Here is a 17,603-nt window from a genome sequence, read left to right as displayed (position 1 = left end):
CGACAAAAAGGCAATAGATCGATTCGCGCGGCACCGTGACAAAACACAACAACAAGACACAACAACCGCCAATATCTGTCTGTGCGTGAATCAATGTAAAAGTTCAGTGAATCTCCTCCTTCTCTTCAGCTCCTCGCCCGTATCGCAACCTACTTTTCCGTCAAGTGCAACCGCGAATGCAGCGAGTGCAGTTATCTGGCCACAAGTTCCACGAAACCTCTGCAATCCTCAACCATTGTCAACTCAACTCCGTGTTAACCGCAGTAAGCACTCCCACCATCAGCGAGGGCGTGAAAGTCGAGTGAAACTCCGAAAGCATCGCCGCCGCTGGCCACTGGTTCCACTGGCCTCAAAAAGGGTTGACTGAGGGAAAAAGTGAAAAGCGAAGAAAAATTCAAATTCCAACCCAGCTCTCCAAACACCGTGCGATTGTGTCGCGACGTGACTCCCGGGAAAACCACGGTATTCGGAAGCTCGCCAGAGCCTTTTCCATCATTCACTCCGGAAGCGAAAGTGTGTTCTCTGTCTCTTTCTCACGCTCTCACGTGCTCTATCTCGTGTTCCCTTCCGCACGTGCTGGTGGCTACGGTGAACGATAAAGTGAATTAACGGAAGTAAACATCCTGACCGGAAGTCGACAGTGAAACCGGTAGTCGTGGGTTCCTTTTTTCGGGCTCGGGAGGCTGCCTCTTTGCTTGGTTTCTATTTTCCCCAAAATTCAAAACCCCGTTACTGTTGCTGCAAGACCCATCGTAAAGCATGGTGCAAAAGTATGAATCTCCGGTCAGGATCTACAAATATCCCTTCGAGCTGGTTGTGGCGGTAAGTGGCTGGGCCGAGCGCCCTTTGTTATTGACTTAAACTACTTCATTACCATCAATCACGCTTCGGTAATCCATTTTGAAAACAGTAAACAGAATAAACCGGTTTGGGATTGAAATTACGAAAACCTGTCGTTTCAGTTCATTGTCTGCTAGATTAGCTCACGTTAGCAATACGCGCACAGTGCGGCAAAAAAGATCCACGATCGAAGCCATGTATGAGCCCCAAACTGGGTTCCCTTAAACCGAAATAGTCACATTGTATCGTAAATAAAATAAATAAAATTAATAGTCATACGATAACCGTTTGTGTGCCAAACATTCGTGATGTCACTCCTACCAGCAAAATTAGTTTTCCTCAATTCGTTGTTGAAAGTTCCCCTGGCTTTTGTGAGAAATTGTGCCCCGAATTCAATTAGGTTATTCAATATATCATCCAAGTGGATCTCATAAGAACGACTTATCGACTTCAATCTTGAAGCTTTCTGGCCGCACTGTGCATCTTGGTCGGAGCTTCTAATGCAACCGCGTTGAGCCATTGCAGGGCTTTTTCCACGTATAATCGCCAAGAAATTGTATTATGAAATCAGAGTAAGACCAGCAAGACTGCCGACGGGTGAGCTCGCTTATGCGTCCGATTTGCGTAAGTGATCCTACAGTCGTCTATTGTCGCAGCTCGCTGTAGCGTAAAATGGACGTAGCTGTAGCCTTCAGGCATCCACAACCCAATAGGCAGATAATTCGTATCTGCAGTCGTCAGCCCAAAAGAAGCCCATTATCTAACACCGAGACCTTTCACATTCGACCAACCGGCCGACGTCCCCATGCGACATTAGCTGCGCACGCAAAGGGATCGCAACCCGCGGGTTTTACTGCTACGGATCGGTGGGGGGTCGCATCCCGAAGTGTGCTGCTGATAGCTGGTTGCCTCTTGCGTTCCGTAATCCCCGGTGGTAATTAAAAGCGCAAACTGACCGACACATGTACTCTACTACCACGTGGGCTCGGGGTTGTCTAGCGCGTCGCTTTGAGTCTTGTGACGAGACGCCGTTTATTTTTGTTATCCTATAATACCCTCTAAGCTTCAGGGGCTCACTACCGAGATAGAGAGAGAGTACCTGAAAGTAAAAGTCTGGCACGGATGCTATTGGATGTTGACCGGCGGCGGGTGGTCAGCGTAATCCGTTTGATGTGCCATTTTTAGTGTTTGTGTAAACAGACTTTGTGTATGCGGCGAATCAGAAACAAACAGCCCCTGGCCACTGATTTGCGTTTTGATAAGTGAGTTGTTAACATTTGTACAGTGGTGGTACGTTGCTTGTTGGTCTTCCGAAAAAAAACACCACCATAGTCGTCCTTCTTAGCTTAGCTTAGCCCCGGAAGCGGTGACCTTCGGTTCACTTTATTGACCTACAACGTCCGACATGGCTCGCGATCCGAGGTCTTTGCCACGGTTTTTGATGTCCGGAACGCTTCGTTCTTGGGTCTATGTAACGAGGGCAAAGTTGTTACTTTACTACGGGGTTGGATTATATCCTGAAGGCCCCCCGAAGTCCTACCGGTCGGCCTTGGCCTTTCTGGACGGCCTTGATGATTAAAATACTACACAGCATCGTTGATATCGTGTGGCTCGCAAGGCTCAATCGCCTTCGCCGCACGTATCGACCGAGCCGAAACTTTCAAAAATTTCGTCCATGATCCGTTCCAGTTATCGAAATGGAACCAGCAGCAAGATTCTGATTCCATTCCATAATTATATTTGCCCTATCGGAACCCATGGGGAGAAATTAATTGTCCCAAAAAACACATCAAACGCTCCTCTGCGCACTGCTGGAGCTAAAGTGTCAAAAATGGTTCGCCTTTTCTTCGCGCCTCTCGGTTTTAATGGCCATCGAATTGGTGCCAGCCCCAAATTTGATCAGCAAAAGTCAATGAGGCGCCATCGGGTATTGATTAGAAAACGCGTGGCACTCTGCGGGTCAGACTGGGGCGTTCCGCAAAAGTTAAGGTCCTTTGGCCTTCGGCCTGTCTTCTTCTGTCGTGGCGACCGTGTGCTTTCAGCGAGCATCCGGAATCACAATTAAGCACGAAGCGCCTGGACCACCAAGCGATGTCGACTCGAAGTTTATTCGAAGGACGACTGAATTCTTAATGGCGCCACCGGTGGGAAACATAATTTTGGGGCTGAGTTCGTTGGGTTTTTTTCTGTCTCATTATAGTGGCCAGCCAGTAAAAATCCTGCAACGGAATGTCTTTTAAATACTCATTTCAAGCTGATGCGCAACGCGGAATGGGGATAGTCGTTGAACTTCTGCTGTGCAACTTTAGACGTATTTCTCTCGCGAAGTAACGGGACTAAGAATCCCGGGGGGAGGGCGAACGTAAATTACAATCCACCACCATGCTGCACGCCCAAATGTTCAATCACACGCCAGCCTCGCCAGACTGAACGTTCGCCGTTTTGGCCACGGATTAACGGCACTTTAGTGGTCTCGGGGGAGCCCTTTATCAACTTAAGGCTCTCACGGCTGTGAAACTTGCTCCGTTGCACCGTCTAAGTGGTTAATCTTCGCTGGGTCCGCCATAAATTCGGACAGATTGAGGCAAACTACAGCGATCCCCATCGCCAGGATTATAGCGCGATCCGAAAGATTTGCTTCCACAAGTTGATGGCACTCTCAAGGTTCGTAGTGACGTCATTTGCTCAGAAACCGTTGACTCGGTGCAACGTTGCACGGATGGTTTACGGCCACCGGCTCCGACAGTACTCCATTTGAAAATGGCCAAAAAGGTGTTGAAGGTTAAACATTTGGCTCCCAGTGGGCGCATTTGGCCCACTGCGCTCACTCAAGAACCTGCCGCATGTGCCAAAAGGCGCAAAGGTTTGTGGGTTAATGAATTAAATAAACTGGACCGGAATTTAAATTTATGATTTCTCGAAGGTCTTTAATGGCCTCCAATTGCTGGCAACCGTTTTCGTGTAATTCCCATTCACCGCACACGCAGCACGTGGCCTGCCAGTCCATGTTTGGTCCCGGGCACCATCAGACGTGACGCGAGACCACCCCAAAAGTGCAACCCCCTTTTCAAGGTTGCACCCATTTCGCATCGTTTTCGATTTTTCACTAAAAAGATGAACCCGCCAAGTTCAAGGGGCGCGCACGCGTGCGCTAAAAGTGAATGCCGCGCCGTGGCCACCGAATTTTCCGGCCCAACTTATTACTGTGTGCGGTGCACACTCTCTCTCGGGAATGGGATTTTTGGCCAACCTCTACCACCGCGTTGATGGCCGGCCAGACCGCGGATCTCGGAGAATGGTGCTCAAAAGTTGCTTTCGCAACAACCATAAATTTCACAACGCAGCGCGGCCCCGGGGTTGGGTCTAGCCCGTGTCGCAGTGTCGGGGACCTTTTGCGCCACTCTCTGGCCGCGCCAAGTGCCCCCGACGGTTAACGCGGAATGTACACAACTTGCGCGGCTGCGGTAGCCTTTGATGGTGTGAATCAGCTGTTGTTGTGTTTGGCTGTGGCACATACACTCCTGAGTGTGTTGCTTACACGAGAAAGGTCAGCCGACGCCATCTCGGAGCCAAAATGTTGGCCAATCTTTCGGAGAACGCGCAGATCGCGCTACCGTCTTTCACTTTCACATCTGCGTCATCGTCATCGTCTTGGCCAACAGCAGATCAAGCGGAGCGCTGCAAAGTGATTGAATGTTCTCACCTTGTGTTTATCCCATTTCCGATTCGTGGTTCCCGGGGGGATCAAGATGTCGGATGGGGGGCGCCGGATTCAGTAATGCCGTTTGCATTCCGCCCCGAAGATCCGGCGAAGGCGATAAATTGATCAAATATTAGATTGCCGAATGCCCGTGTTGCCTGATGGCAAATGTATTTTTAGCTTCCCGAGAATTGGTCTCATTTGCGTGTGATTTGATACGCCACCAGTGCCTAGGATGTCCTTTTAATGTCCTTTTATCAATCCAGAGCGGTGAGAAAGGCTGACAGCAAATGGCGTGATTCGATACGCCTCAGTTAGCGGAAGCATCTGGCGCTAATCTGGTTCGCTGGCTCTGAGGTTTCCGGGAGGTGTCATTTGACGCGACGTCGAGATCTGTTGCCATGTCGTGGGCCTCTCTATTTATCTGCTCCATTTCGTTGTTCCATGTGACTCGAGTGTGTTAAAATTAACATTACACGGTTGAGCGAACCAATTGAGTCACTTCGCACCCTGGAGTGTGAATTGTTCGTTGGAGCGATCGTTCTGCACTCGGGACTAGATACTGGAACGGGACAACTGGCCAATTACTATTATTTTCAATTTTTTTTGTTGCCTTTTCCAAAGCTACTTAACTTTTCGTGTCGGTTCTTGAACTTTTCCATAATCGATATTGTCCGATTCGGTAGGGCAATTTTCCACGAAAGCATATTAAACGAAATAATCACTCATTAAACCGTAAAAAAACGAACGGTAAAACCCAATACGAGGTACGCCCCGGTGGCGGGTGTCCTTCGGCGCAATGTCGTTATTCAAATAGAGTCAATTAGTGCGCTCTAACTGTATCGAGTCGGTCCGGTTTGATGGCGGCCAGCACCGGCATCGGACCCAAGCTAATAAAAAGTAAAAAGGCCTTACGTAAAACTAAGGCACCACTACTGAGTCCGGCGGGAAATGACCCCGCTGTTGCCGCAGTCCTCCTGGAGTTTGAGTGGGCCACTTATGTGCAACAATTTGTTCGTGGCGTGGCGTAACAAAATGGTGTGTACAGGACTCACTGCGGGTTGTTTGGGGGGCTGGCAACTGCCCTGTGGATCCAACACGTATTTCAACTCCGTTCCCGGTTTCCTAGGGCTTCCTTCGACCCGACTATCCGAAGGCTAATTGACCGCAACAGGATCGGGTTCACACGCAGCACACAGCGCTGGTGTGGTGCTGGGATTAATAATTTAACGAAACAAATGCCACCAAACTTTGGGGTGCACCTGGGACGCGCAACATATGCGACCCAATTTTGACTCTCCGCTGAGCCGGGTCAACGACGAGGCATCGGCGATCGATCGAAAACACATGTGTAATAGAAACAAACAGAAAAAGCATTCGAAAGGTGGCCTAGTGGCCGGCGCCCAAGTGCCAATATTTGCACATCTGCCGGGGGCCACAACGTCGTTGGCCCCCCTGGTTTGGTTGTGTTTTCGCTTGGCTAACTTGCACTCCGAGCTGAAGCCGCTTCGTGGGGACTCACGAAATAGTGTAAAATATGCGAGCGCCACACTAGGCAGCGGGTGGTCAGCCTTTGAACATCGGTTAGCATGCAATGGCGCAATTTATTGTGTGCGCAACGCAGGCAGAGGTTGTGTTGCAGAAAATTGCACTTTGTTATGCATTTTGCAAAAGTGGCCTACTTTTCTTTATGGCTTTATTTTCCCGTGCAGATTTCAGTTCTATCCCGACATTGACCAACGGACACAGTTCAATATGTAGTGGGTAAAAGATCACGGGACGTGGTGTGGTGCCTATTGAACTCCTTTCGACCGGCCAAACTGTCTACAAACTGTACTTCAAAATGACCTGATTTGTGGAGAGATAATTCTTGGTTTTTGTATGACATTTTCGGGATCGTTTTCAATCAATCAATTCGTGATCATTCGTGATCATTTTGCCACAAACCCGACCAATATCACTCTGCAATCAATGTATTCGTCTTACTTGGCATTAGGTCACTTCTTTCTATCCGCTAAGCTCAAGAGACAGTTCCGTAGACACCGTTTAGAGGCGATCATTGGAGATAAGAGCAAATCTGTTGAAGGCTATTTCCAAAAAGAACTTTTTGGATCGTTTAAAAGTTTTGGACAATCTTTTACAGTGATTTATTGCGTAAAGTATGGATTATTTTCAAGATAAATAACTTAAAATGAATAATAAAAAATAAGATGAAGAAAATAGAATTAAAAAAATTGGGAATTTAAAAGAATACACATTTTTTTGAATAATCAGCATTCGCATCATATTTTTTATACCGTACTACCTAATGGCAGTACTCGTTTTTCCGTTTACAATACTCGTTTTACATTACCAGTATTTCATTTCGAATCTCATGTTGCCTCTCGTTAAACTTTCAATAAAACATTAATTACCCGCCAAACAATAGAACCTTCATCCGGTGAAGCTGGAATTGTTCGATTGAATGATTTTCTCTTACATCAAACGCATAAAACAATAGATAAATGGCTTGATAAATAACAATAAATAAATAAATAACGACCCCTTCCTATCCTTTCTATCGCATTGTCACGCGAGGCTCTTGCCGGATGCTAAAAGGTTCGCCGCAGCACTCGCATTTGCGCACCCAATCAAGCCTTATCCTTGAAACGTCTCGCGGTCGCGAACCCGTCACTGTAAACCGGGTTATTACCGTTAATTTGAATAATTGAAAACCAACAGATACGCGGCCCCATTGCAGTTCCCGGGTACACGCGACGACGACGGGCGCGTAAGCCATTTATTACTCCTCATTGTAGCACCCTTAACCACCGATACACCAGTTCGAGTCCCTTGCCGATTGTTTCCTGGCAGCAGCGCGGAAAAAGGAACCACCGGCCATTGCGTACGGCCGCTTGAATGTTTAATAGTTTTCACGATCGATGGAACACTGCGTCCCCGCCCAAACCTTCGGTGTTGATAGGGACACGCTACATATTTAGTCGCCATTCGCCATTCGATGAGTTCAAATAAATACCACCGATCGATCGATAGCCCGACAAAGTCCACACAGTCCATTAGGGCACGGTACTTTGTTCGCCCTTGGCAACGAGCTTTTCCGATAACGCACCCACGTAACCGCCGACCTTTGCGGCAAGGCTGGCAGGGCCAACACAGCCCGGAATGCTCCCGGAAAAGCCGGAGACACCTGTCCGAGCCAATCGAGTTGATTGGATTATTAAAATGCAGCCACAGCACTGCGGTGTGCCCCTCGGTGCTCCAGAAATTGGTACTGATTGTGAAACTGCGGACAGTGTGGCACGCAAAACGCCCACCGTTTGAGAACTGGAGTCCTTTTTCGAGTGGCGACTGCCTCTCGTAGCGTTCTTTTTATAGACCCACGGAAGCCCTTACCACTTCAACGGAACCAAGCCTTCGTCTCCGGGCGGCAGACAACCGCTCGAGACGAGAAGGTCGCTCCTCCCAACCCGTCGAATGTAATCCGACCTTTCGCCAGTGGCCTACAAAAAGTGGTGAAAGTCAAAGTTCACAGTCGCCGGCCTCAGTGTGAACCTTCACCCCCAAAGGTGGTGAACTATGGGGCAGATTCGATCGAATCTTTCGGAGCGATAATGATAGCTCGGGGTGACAATAGGGGTCCGCTAATCGGGGACGGGAACCAAATTGTACCCTGCAGTGGGACAAGGCATTGAGGCGCTTATGCTGCTAATGCTAGCCATCGAGTTGAACACGTATCAGGCGCAAATCTGTGACAAGTCCGGAGTACAATCAAATATCCGAGTCCTATGATCTATTACAATTACGATCACTACCTTATAGGCCAATCTATAACATCATCACGTTACAGCTTCAACGATTTATCGATGAAAAACTTACTCTCTGTTGGCGATCAGACAATACTAACATCTCGTTGCTGATTTGATGACGCGTTACTGATGATTTTTTATCAGGGAGAGTAGACCCTAATTGCCTTCAAATTTATGTACTGAAGTTAATGATTTGAAAACGAACCACAAATAATTATTGCTAATAGTTATTGTTGCGGTCTGATCATGCCCGTATCTTGACGCCACGTATCAGACTCCATAGGGTCTACTCTTTTAAAAGGGATTTTCAACCCATCATCATGTTTCATAACTTTAGATGATTTGCCTACAAATCTAGTCCGATAAGTTGCTGAATTCCATACGTTTTATAAATTATCGAACTTTTGATAAACAGGTTATTAACATATTGAGGTTGACTTAATTGTTCGTCTTATTTTTATTTTTTAAGTAGATAAACAATATAATCCAAACACGATTGTCTATGGTTTTGAACGCGCTTTCTTTTAATACAATATTGAAACACTAATGAAATTTAGATATTTGCTTTTTTGTTTCGTTTTTTCGGGTTCGTTTATTATTCCATTTCGTATTCTATTTTTTCTTTATTCCATTCACTTTTTACGGAGAGTAATAGCGTCATTCGTTTGATATTAGTAAACGCAAAGAGATGCTTTCGAGATACACTAACCGTCATCCGCTCTGTCTTAAATCTCTGTATAGTGGTCTTGTCCTGCGTTTTGTGATCCACTTATCACGTTGAGTCGGCTCGAAAGAATTCGTCAGCCGTCTTCGCTGAAGATCCAGAACATCCCTGCCAGGCTACAAGAGAACAACAGCCCAATCAGTCGTTTTCTACGAGATTACTCTTTACGCTTCGCTAAGAACGCTTAGGGCCAGGTTTGCTCCCAGCGGTAGCAACAGTGTTGACCGTCACGTGTTCCCCATTGTTCCGAATTGTCTATTTGTACTCTGTGTGCCGTCACTTGACCTGCATTTGTCGGGGATTGAAGCTGTCCCCGCACATGATTCTAGTTCTTAACACTATTAATGTAAAACAATAGATAATAAATAATAAATTAAATTCCTGTGCGTAGAATTGAATTCTTTGTTTTTTATCCTTTGTCATGATCCCAACAAACTGATGATTCATATGTTTGCATTGTCGAAATGGGTCCGATGCTATATATTTCCACCCGTTTCGATCAATCTTCCGGGGGCTCCCTTCCAAAAGTGTTTGCAAACATGTCCGGGGGTCCCATTCACCATGCGTGATAAATCTCAGCTTTCAGCAAGGCCTCGCTCAACAGCGCGCTCAACAAGTGCAACCGCCAACGCTTGCCAGCAGCATAGAGCATGGCCATTCGGATCGTCTAATGCCATGCCATAGCATTGTTTATGGCATCATTGGCCAGTGGAAGCCACTGAGACAGGGCGTGAAGCTCTGGGCGGTGGTGCACTCGAGCCGCGGAAGGTTCATTTATCAGCAACAACACAACCGACCGAACACAGCCACGCCGTCGGGTAGCCGGGCACAGAGAGTGCACAACCCACGACACCCCACGTGCCTGTCAATGGCGGTTAAAAGTATCATTTTTCCACACCTGTGCCCGCCAACGGGCGGACCGCCACCTGCACACATGGCAATGCTTTGAAGGGCTTACGCCTCAGTTGCTGCTGTTGTTGTTGAGGCTGAGTCTTGGCGAATGTTATTTATAAATGGCGGAATCACAGTCCGGACGCAACCCCCACAGCATAAGACATAAACATGAGTTGACGGGCAGAGCCATTTCCCGTACGACGAGGCTATTCTGGGAAACAGGAACCAGGAAAAAGTCCGCCAGATACGGTGCAACGCCGTCACGTCCTCCCATGTCCTTGGCAACTACTGGCGCTAGCACGGATGATGAATGTTTTACGAGTTGAGACTCCATTTTTACACCATTCTGCGGCTCAAACTCTCCCTGTGTCTAATTGGTGGCTTAATTGATTGATCATTAGCTACCGAGGGCAGGAACGGGAAAAGGGGTTCCTGTAGTGGAGGCCAGTCGTGGAACGGACGCCCTTCAAGGACATCCTGGGCCACACATTTCGGAAAGAGTGCAATTTTACGGTGCCAAATTACGTATTCTACGCCTGAAGTAGCGCCCTCCTGGAAGTGTTCTAGATGACGCAAGTTTACTCCCGGGCCTGGTTTGATTGACATTATCCGCCCCCACGGAAGGAAGGATATTGATAAAACTTTATCACAACGCCAACCATAATCTAGCGTGAAACTTTGTTGTGAAGGTCGTCGGGCACAGACAGTAACTCCATTGCGATTCCATCGGTGGTTGTTTCGTCGGAACGCACTCGGAGCATGGCCACGACGACCTAACTTTTCTGCCCATCAGATGCCGCTCGCTCGGCAACACGGCCCCCAACATTATGTCAACTGTAATCAACCGGAATGGATCGGTTTGGCGTTGGATTACGCTCATCCGCTTCTTCTTCCACTGTACCGCTGATGAGGCCTGTGGCCTTGACGAGACATCCTTCAGAGTTTGATTTCTTTTTCAATTGTTTTGCTCACAATAATCGGAAAAACGATGCGTAGAGAAGCGAGTGTTTGGATGTTGGTTTGCAGTGAATTTCATTCGTATCGAAAGGAATTCTATTAAGATCGTTGTTTGATATTTTTTCACACTTCTTTCTAACTCGTAACATTACTTACCAATTTCAAAATTCGAGCGTCGTTTGGATTCCATTCACTACATTGTCACCCATTTTGGAATTGCTTTAGTGACGGTAATACGTAATTTTGAACCATCGCCGGAACGATCTTCTTTTATGCCGATTGAACGTTTTAAGAGAAGCAAATAATCAACTACATATTCAAAGGTCTCTAGTGATTGAGTCCCTAGCATAGACGCAACTAGCACAAGCAGAAGACGTTGTGAAAGCTACGATGGCCTCCCCGTCATGAACAAACCACAAACCACACTGCACTAAAGTTGTCCACTTCATACCATAGGAAATTCAGGCCATTTAGGAAAATAAATACAGTGGTAACACCCGAAACAATCTACAAGGTTCTCGCAGATACCGCTTTCGGCCAATTATGGTCAGTCCGCTCTTCTAAGAGTAAAACAAACTGCATAAAGTTGGCCCAGATACATCGCAATTGTCTCAAAAGGTTGAAAAACTCAAGATATTCAAAAAAATGGTTCAGATAAATAATCCTCTAGTTCTTGAAGACCTGTTCAACAATAAACCTGTCCGATCGAGGTCTCAACTTTGAAGACCAAACTGTTGCTTATGTTCACTGAAATTCGAGTGGCAAGATCATCGAATAAAATCGTTCTCAGAAATAATGAAAAGCTTTTGTGCTGTTGCATTGAGAAAAAGAATTCCATTTCAAGACACTGCTAGTGGCCATTCGGTTGCAAAACTCATTTCAATATAGTCAAGCTATCGTCGAGCGCATATTTATTAAGGTTACATGTTCTTTTACCACTCTTCTAACCCGGCGGCAGGCATACGAACGACGCTTCCCCACGTGCCCACAAATGCCGATCGTGCTCGACTGCGAGATCATCGAGGACAACCTGTACGACAATGGGGCTCGGCGTGACACGAAGCGGCGCTGTACGATCGCCGTCGAGGCGCCGTACCTCATCAAGAAAATAATCGGCGTGGATGTGGTGTTCTTCATCCAGAAGAACTTCCTCGACATGCGGACGCGCACGCTGAGCATTGAGGCGACGAACGAGTCGTTCGCGACGCGCGTGGAAATCTTCGAAAAGTGCCGCTACTACGCGCACCCGGAAAACCCGGACTGGACGTGCTTCGACCAGACGGCCACGCTCGACATTAAGAACTTCTTCGGCATCGAACACTCGATGGAGAAGATGGGCATGAAGCAGTACACGCAGACGACGCTCAAGGGCAAGGAAATCATCGAGTACTTCGTGAACGAACTCAAACAGGAAGGCGTAACGCACGTGGAAAGGTACGGTAACAGGTCTTACAACCCCTTTCGGCAATCCGTAACTAACTTACCCTTCGATTGCTAATGCCACATTTCAGATGGGCCGATGACGGCGCGAGTGAAGATCGCATCAACAAGAGCACCAGCAGCGGCACCGGTACAGGAGCGTCCGAGAAGCCGCCGCTGCTGCGCGACAACTCGATCCTCGACGCCGACTACATCGCCAAGTATCTCGGCCAACTAACGCCACTACAGGAATCGAAGCTAGTGCAGTTCCGCAAACGTTTCGAAGAAACGGCCGAACACCCGGAACCGGATTACCAAACGTTGCTACGTTTTCTCCGGGCTCGTGACTTCAGCATCGACAAGTCGACGGTTATGCTGCAGGAGTCGTTACAGTGGCGCAAGGAGCACCGGATCGACGACATTTTGGGCGAGTACAAAACGCCGGCGGTGGTGGAAAAGTACTTCCCGGGCGGGTGGCACCATCACGACAAGGATGGCCGTCCGCTCTACATTCTGCGGCTCGGCACGATGGACGTGAAAGGATTGCTAAAGTCGGTCGGCGAAGATGAGCTGCTCAAGTTGGTACGTCCCAGAGTTCATTGACGTTTTCGCACCAATCCTTCCTATCTTGTGGGCGGCCAAAGGTCGACGGCTCCACCGATCGGCTGGCTGGCCCGCTTATCACTAACCGGCTCCAGAGGCGAATTGAGGCCACTCGCAGTTCCGGCTTGTTGTTATCAATGTTTTTCACGCCCCGTGCCCCTATTGGCACCCTCATTCGTTTCAGACGCTACACATTTGCGAGGAGGGCTTGAAGCTGATGAAAGAGGCAACGAAACTGTTTGACAAGCCGATCTGGAACTGGTGCCTGCTGGTCGACCTAGACGGCCTCTCGATGCGGCACCTGTGGCGACCGGGAGTGAAGGCCCTGCTGCGTATCATCGAAACGGTCGAAAAGAACTACCCGGAAACGATGGGCCGTGTCCTGATCGTCCGAGCACCGCGCGTTTTTCCGGTGCTCTGGACCATTGTCAGCGCGTTTATCGGTAAGATGGGTAGCGCCGTCAAGACCAGCCGGGCTCACTAACGGAAGCCCGCTTCTTTCAGACGAAAATACCCGCTCCAAGTTTCTGTTCTTCGGCGGTCCCGACTGTATGCACATGGAAGATGGCATAGAGCAGTACGTGCACACGGACAAGATTCCCAGTTTCTTGGGCGGCTCGTGCAATGTAAGTAGTTCCTGTGGGGCCAAATGGCCGTTCTGTGTGCATGGTGTCCGTTCGAAACCTACCGATTCCAGCTCTGTTCCTTTCCCGCCACCACCGTTTGTTGTGTGACGGCGTGTTTAGAGCACTGTTTATGTGAACCATTCGCGGTCTTTCGCGGCGTACTAATCAAACCAACTAACAGATAACCGTGTACCGTGTATCGTGCAGCCAAACATACCGATCGTGACGGAAGCGGTACCGGCGAAACTGTTCACGCGCTGCTTTCTGGGCGCTTGTCATTGTGTAAGATATAGTAAATTTATCGGTTTAAGTTTCTTGTTTTCCCCTCTATTTGTCACCTGCGCTAGCAACGTACAGAAGGACCTCTTTCCAATGGGGAAGGCCATAATGGGCATTCCTCTGTTCCTGACGCACAGGAAATCAACTTGTGAATTGTGACCATTATGGGTTTCCACTATAGTATTGTCCTGTTGGCTATTCTCTCGTATTGCTGCTACCGTTTACATTGCGATCAACCCACAGCCATCACTCGCTTTCTAACCGTTTCCTCACCAGCCATTATGCGAGCTCATTACGTGCAATGCAAGTTGTTGTAGTTAAATGTTGCAATCAATGGCACCTGCACTGGCAGAACTTGTGTGCATTTTCGCGTTCCACGTTATCCATCCATCAATCCTCCATCGGTCGAAGCAAAAACGTGTTTGGCTTTCTGCTCGATTCGCGCTCCTCGTTTCTTATTACGCCTGCCGTCTGTGCCATCGCTGTCCGGGATCGCTCCTAATCTCCTCTTCAAACACCTTCTTCACAGACCTTAATACACGAGGGAGGTCTAGTGCCGAAGCATCTCTACAAATCCGAGTCGATTGAGGAGAGCAACGGGGCCATCCAAGCGCACGATAGCCATGGCCTGTACAAATCGGTCGATCTCAAGCCCGGCCAACTGTTTGAACTGGCCATCCGTAACACCGATCCGAAGAGTGTGCTCACCTGGGACTTTGAGGTGCTGAAAAACGATACCCTGTTCAGCGTGTACCATACGACAAAGGAGCTCGAACGCAACGCCAATGGTAAGAGCTCAGTAAGGGGGGAACTATAATTCCTATTACCTCATCTGTTTTTTCCGCGATTCACAGATAACTTTTCATCGGTATTCGACGCCGCCGGGTTTACGGAAGGTGTCAATTATAGTAAAATAGAACAAGGCGTTCGATGCCGCCCGAAAGAAGGTGTACAGGTAAGGGATGGGACGAAGTGTGACGGAGTTTCTCGAAAGCAAAACCGGTAATCGCCTTTCTCGACAGGGTTCCCACGAAATGGCCAACACCGGCACCTACGTCCTGCAGTGGATGTGTCCACCGTCCAGTGACGGGCCAGCTCAATTGATGTATTTCCACGAAACGCTCAGCTCTGCCAACTACAAAGGCTCGATGACTAGTCTGCAGTCGGGATTCTCCTCCAACAGCCTACAATCCCGATGATGAACAACGAATGAGACTGAACCGAGCGCAGCCAGTCAGCCCTCGGCTGCAGCCCAATCATCTGTCCACTCAATCAGCCCTTTGCTCTAGTGATTCCCCCCTCTTTACGGGGAGCACAAAGACCGGGTCCGGGGTCACTTTGTGGTGTGGCACACACCATGTGCTTGCGCTGACCCGGCACCGATGCAGCCAATGAAACATTTTTTTTACTCAATGTTATCCACTCTATACCGCGGAACCCTTGCTTGCGCGACAGCGCATTTGTGCAAAATGTTTTACGAAGGAACAGCAGCAGTGAGAAGCATAATCAATTATTGAAACAATCTCAATGAGCAAACACAAAACCGATCTCGTAGTTACACAGTAATTTGTAAAAGTAGTAAGGAAGACAAATGGAGAGCAGCTAGTTTCGTACGAACGTTAGGAAAATGCTACTTCCCTGCCGTCCTACCGTTGTGTCCCGTGTGAGGAGGACAATAATAGAAGGCGAAGTGTGTCAGGCGACGAACGCGACGGACACGAAGAGTGATTTTGTGCACACAACGCACCACTTACACCACAAACCATCCCCTTACTGTCTCTGTCTGTATCTGCAATGTTCGCCGTTCGCGCTTTTGTAAAACTGTAACGATGTAAATCTCATTCCCACAATCACGAACTCGATCACGAATCTTCATTGGCACACCGTGTCCGGGAGGCGTAAGCCGCGGCTGCCTTATGGCACGAAAGCGGCAGAAGGTAGAACGAATGTCGAACCACAACCAGTCACCTGGTTTTTATGTTTCTCATGTGGAGCAGACGTGTGTAAATATTCTTAATTTCGGTAGTATCTCATTTTTCATAAAATAGCTAGCATAGGCACACACCAATCGTGATAGATATCAAACGGCGTGGAAAAGTGTAACTTTTTTCATTTGTACTTTACAAATCACTTGCGTATGATATTTTAGAGCTTCGAACATATTGTACTGTTACGATTTTATTGTTAGGAAGAAGAGGAAAACAGCAAACATACTCCCGGTTTTCCCGAATCTTTTATTCGCACCTCATTTCAACTCAACTAGAATGCACAGGATGATGGAAGAATATGCTTTCATGTGCAGTGGCTAGTGAAACAAAGTTTATTCTCACAAAACACAAATGGTTAATACGAGGATGCAAAAATTGTTTTAGTCAATCAAAGATATGTCGAAAGAAGCTATTTTATTTAAGAGAAATTAAAGAAAAACGCCAAAAATTCTTCTGACAAACAGTTTGTTATTGAAAACTAAGTTTATTTTGTGCTATACTGGCCATTGCGCTCACACACTATTGTAAAAACAGCGTTGGTTATGTCCTGCGGTCCTTTCTACAGTCCTCAGGTATTATTGTTGATCAGATTGTTTTAATTTTAATTAAATTTATTTGAGTTAATTCTGTTGAACTACTTTTAGTCTTCTCGGGGTACTGGTGCATTACTGCTGAGCAGGGTGAAATCTTGATCAAGAAGACGTTTTCCTTCGGGAATTATTACTTCCTTCGGCCAGGTTTGATAAGCTTTCGAGTCACCACGACCAGGATAGGTTTTTTACTTGTCAGATTTATGGAAAAAGCAACGCAATGTCTTGTGAATTTTTCAACGTGCGTTTCCTACCCTTAATGCTGCATTTTGAATAACAAAGAATATGAAAAATCAAGCCATTATTACTCATAACTAACTGAATCTTCCCTAGTTGCTTTAAAACAGGGAAGCAAAGTAATGCGAACAGTTTAAAACTGCAACTAAATTCACCTGCGACCTACGATGGCTGTACACGAGATTGAATCTGATTGATTGATTGAATTGAGATTGATAATGTCATTTCAATCGTCATAATCTTGCCCCTCGTACTTTAAACTAGCATTCAAAATCTTGAAAGCGGTTCAAAAAAACACATATTTTCCCGTATTATTCAAATGCTCAGTTGATAAACTTTGGTTCGCTAGCCACAGTATTTTCAAATCCGTTTAATGCAACAGTGAGAATATTTGATTTGATCTATCTCAATCTAAGTGCGGCGCACTAGCATTAGTTTAGCAACATCGATCAACCTTTAGGATACAGAATTTTTACTGTCAACAAATGGACACGGGCAGAATGATCATCTAGAAACATTTCATCAATACGTATCGTACAACACTAAACTGGATAAACAATCTATACAAACAGAAACAGTCGAAAATTGCTTCAAATGAACGAAAGCGTATCATTATTAGTGTACATTTTATCCAAACAGCTAGAGCTACGTGTGTGCCGCGTGTGTGACCCTCTTTCCTGCTCCAAGATACTAGTGAATGAGTGAGAATTATTGTTATTTAGGAACTAGAATGAGAAAGGGTTCATTTTATATTACGCAAGCGCAAAACGAATGAGGCGAGTTTTTGATTGTTCAAAAACTTTTAAATGACACGGGATGGGTTTGTTTTTTCATTTTAATCATATAATTTTAAAACATAAACGAAGCTAAGCATAACGTCGGTGTCGGAGGGGGGGGACAAAGATGTTTGTGCCGAGTTTTTGGGGTCAAGTTAAATCTA

At 47.1% G+C, this 17,603-nt stretch overlaps 1 protein-coding gene across 1 annotated transcript; it reads left to right on the top strand.

The window, feature by feature from the left end:
* The first annotated feature begins 683 nt into the window (after window positions 1-683).
* Window positions 684-16,769, top strand: LOC131212821 (protein real-time). Its single transcript, XM_058206859.1, has 9 exons — window positions 684-822; window positions 11,880-12,355; window positions 12,433-12,922; window positions 13,128-13,386; window positions 13,448-13,569; window positions 13,777-13,851; window positions 14,378-14,636; window positions 14,703-14,803; window positions 14,871-16,769. The coding sequence occupies exons 1-9, from the start codon at window positions 760-762 to the stop codon at window positions 15,045-15,047; spliced, it is 2,022 nt and encodes a 673-aa protein (XP_058062842.1). The 5' UTR covers window positions 684-759; the 3' UTR covers window positions 15,048-16,769.
* Window positions 16,770-17,603: the final 834 nt, after the last annotated feature.

This window comes from Anopheles bellator, chromosome 2 (genome assembly GCF_943735745.2).
Source record: "Anopheles bellator chromosome 2, idAnoBellAS_SP24_06.2, whole genome shotgun sequence".
Classification (NCBI taxonomy): Eukaryota; Metazoa; Arthropoda; class Insecta; order Diptera; family Culicidae; genus Anopheles; species Anopheles bellator.
This window is presented reverse-complemented; position numbering and strand designations above follow the sequence as displayed.

Coding starts and splice junctions, on each gene's coding strand:
- LOC131212821 (XM_058206859.1), top strand. CDS start 760: ATGGTGCAAAAGTATGAATCTCCGGTCAGGATCTACAAATATCCCTTC. Junction 13,852..14,377: donor TTCTGGGCGCTTGTCATTGT/GTAAGATATAGT, acceptor CCTTCTTCACAG/ACCTTAATACACGAGGGAGG. Junction 14,804..14,870: donor GCCCGAAAGAAGGTGTACAG/GTAAGGGATGGG, acceptor CTTTCTCGACAG/GGTTCCCACGAAATGGCCAA.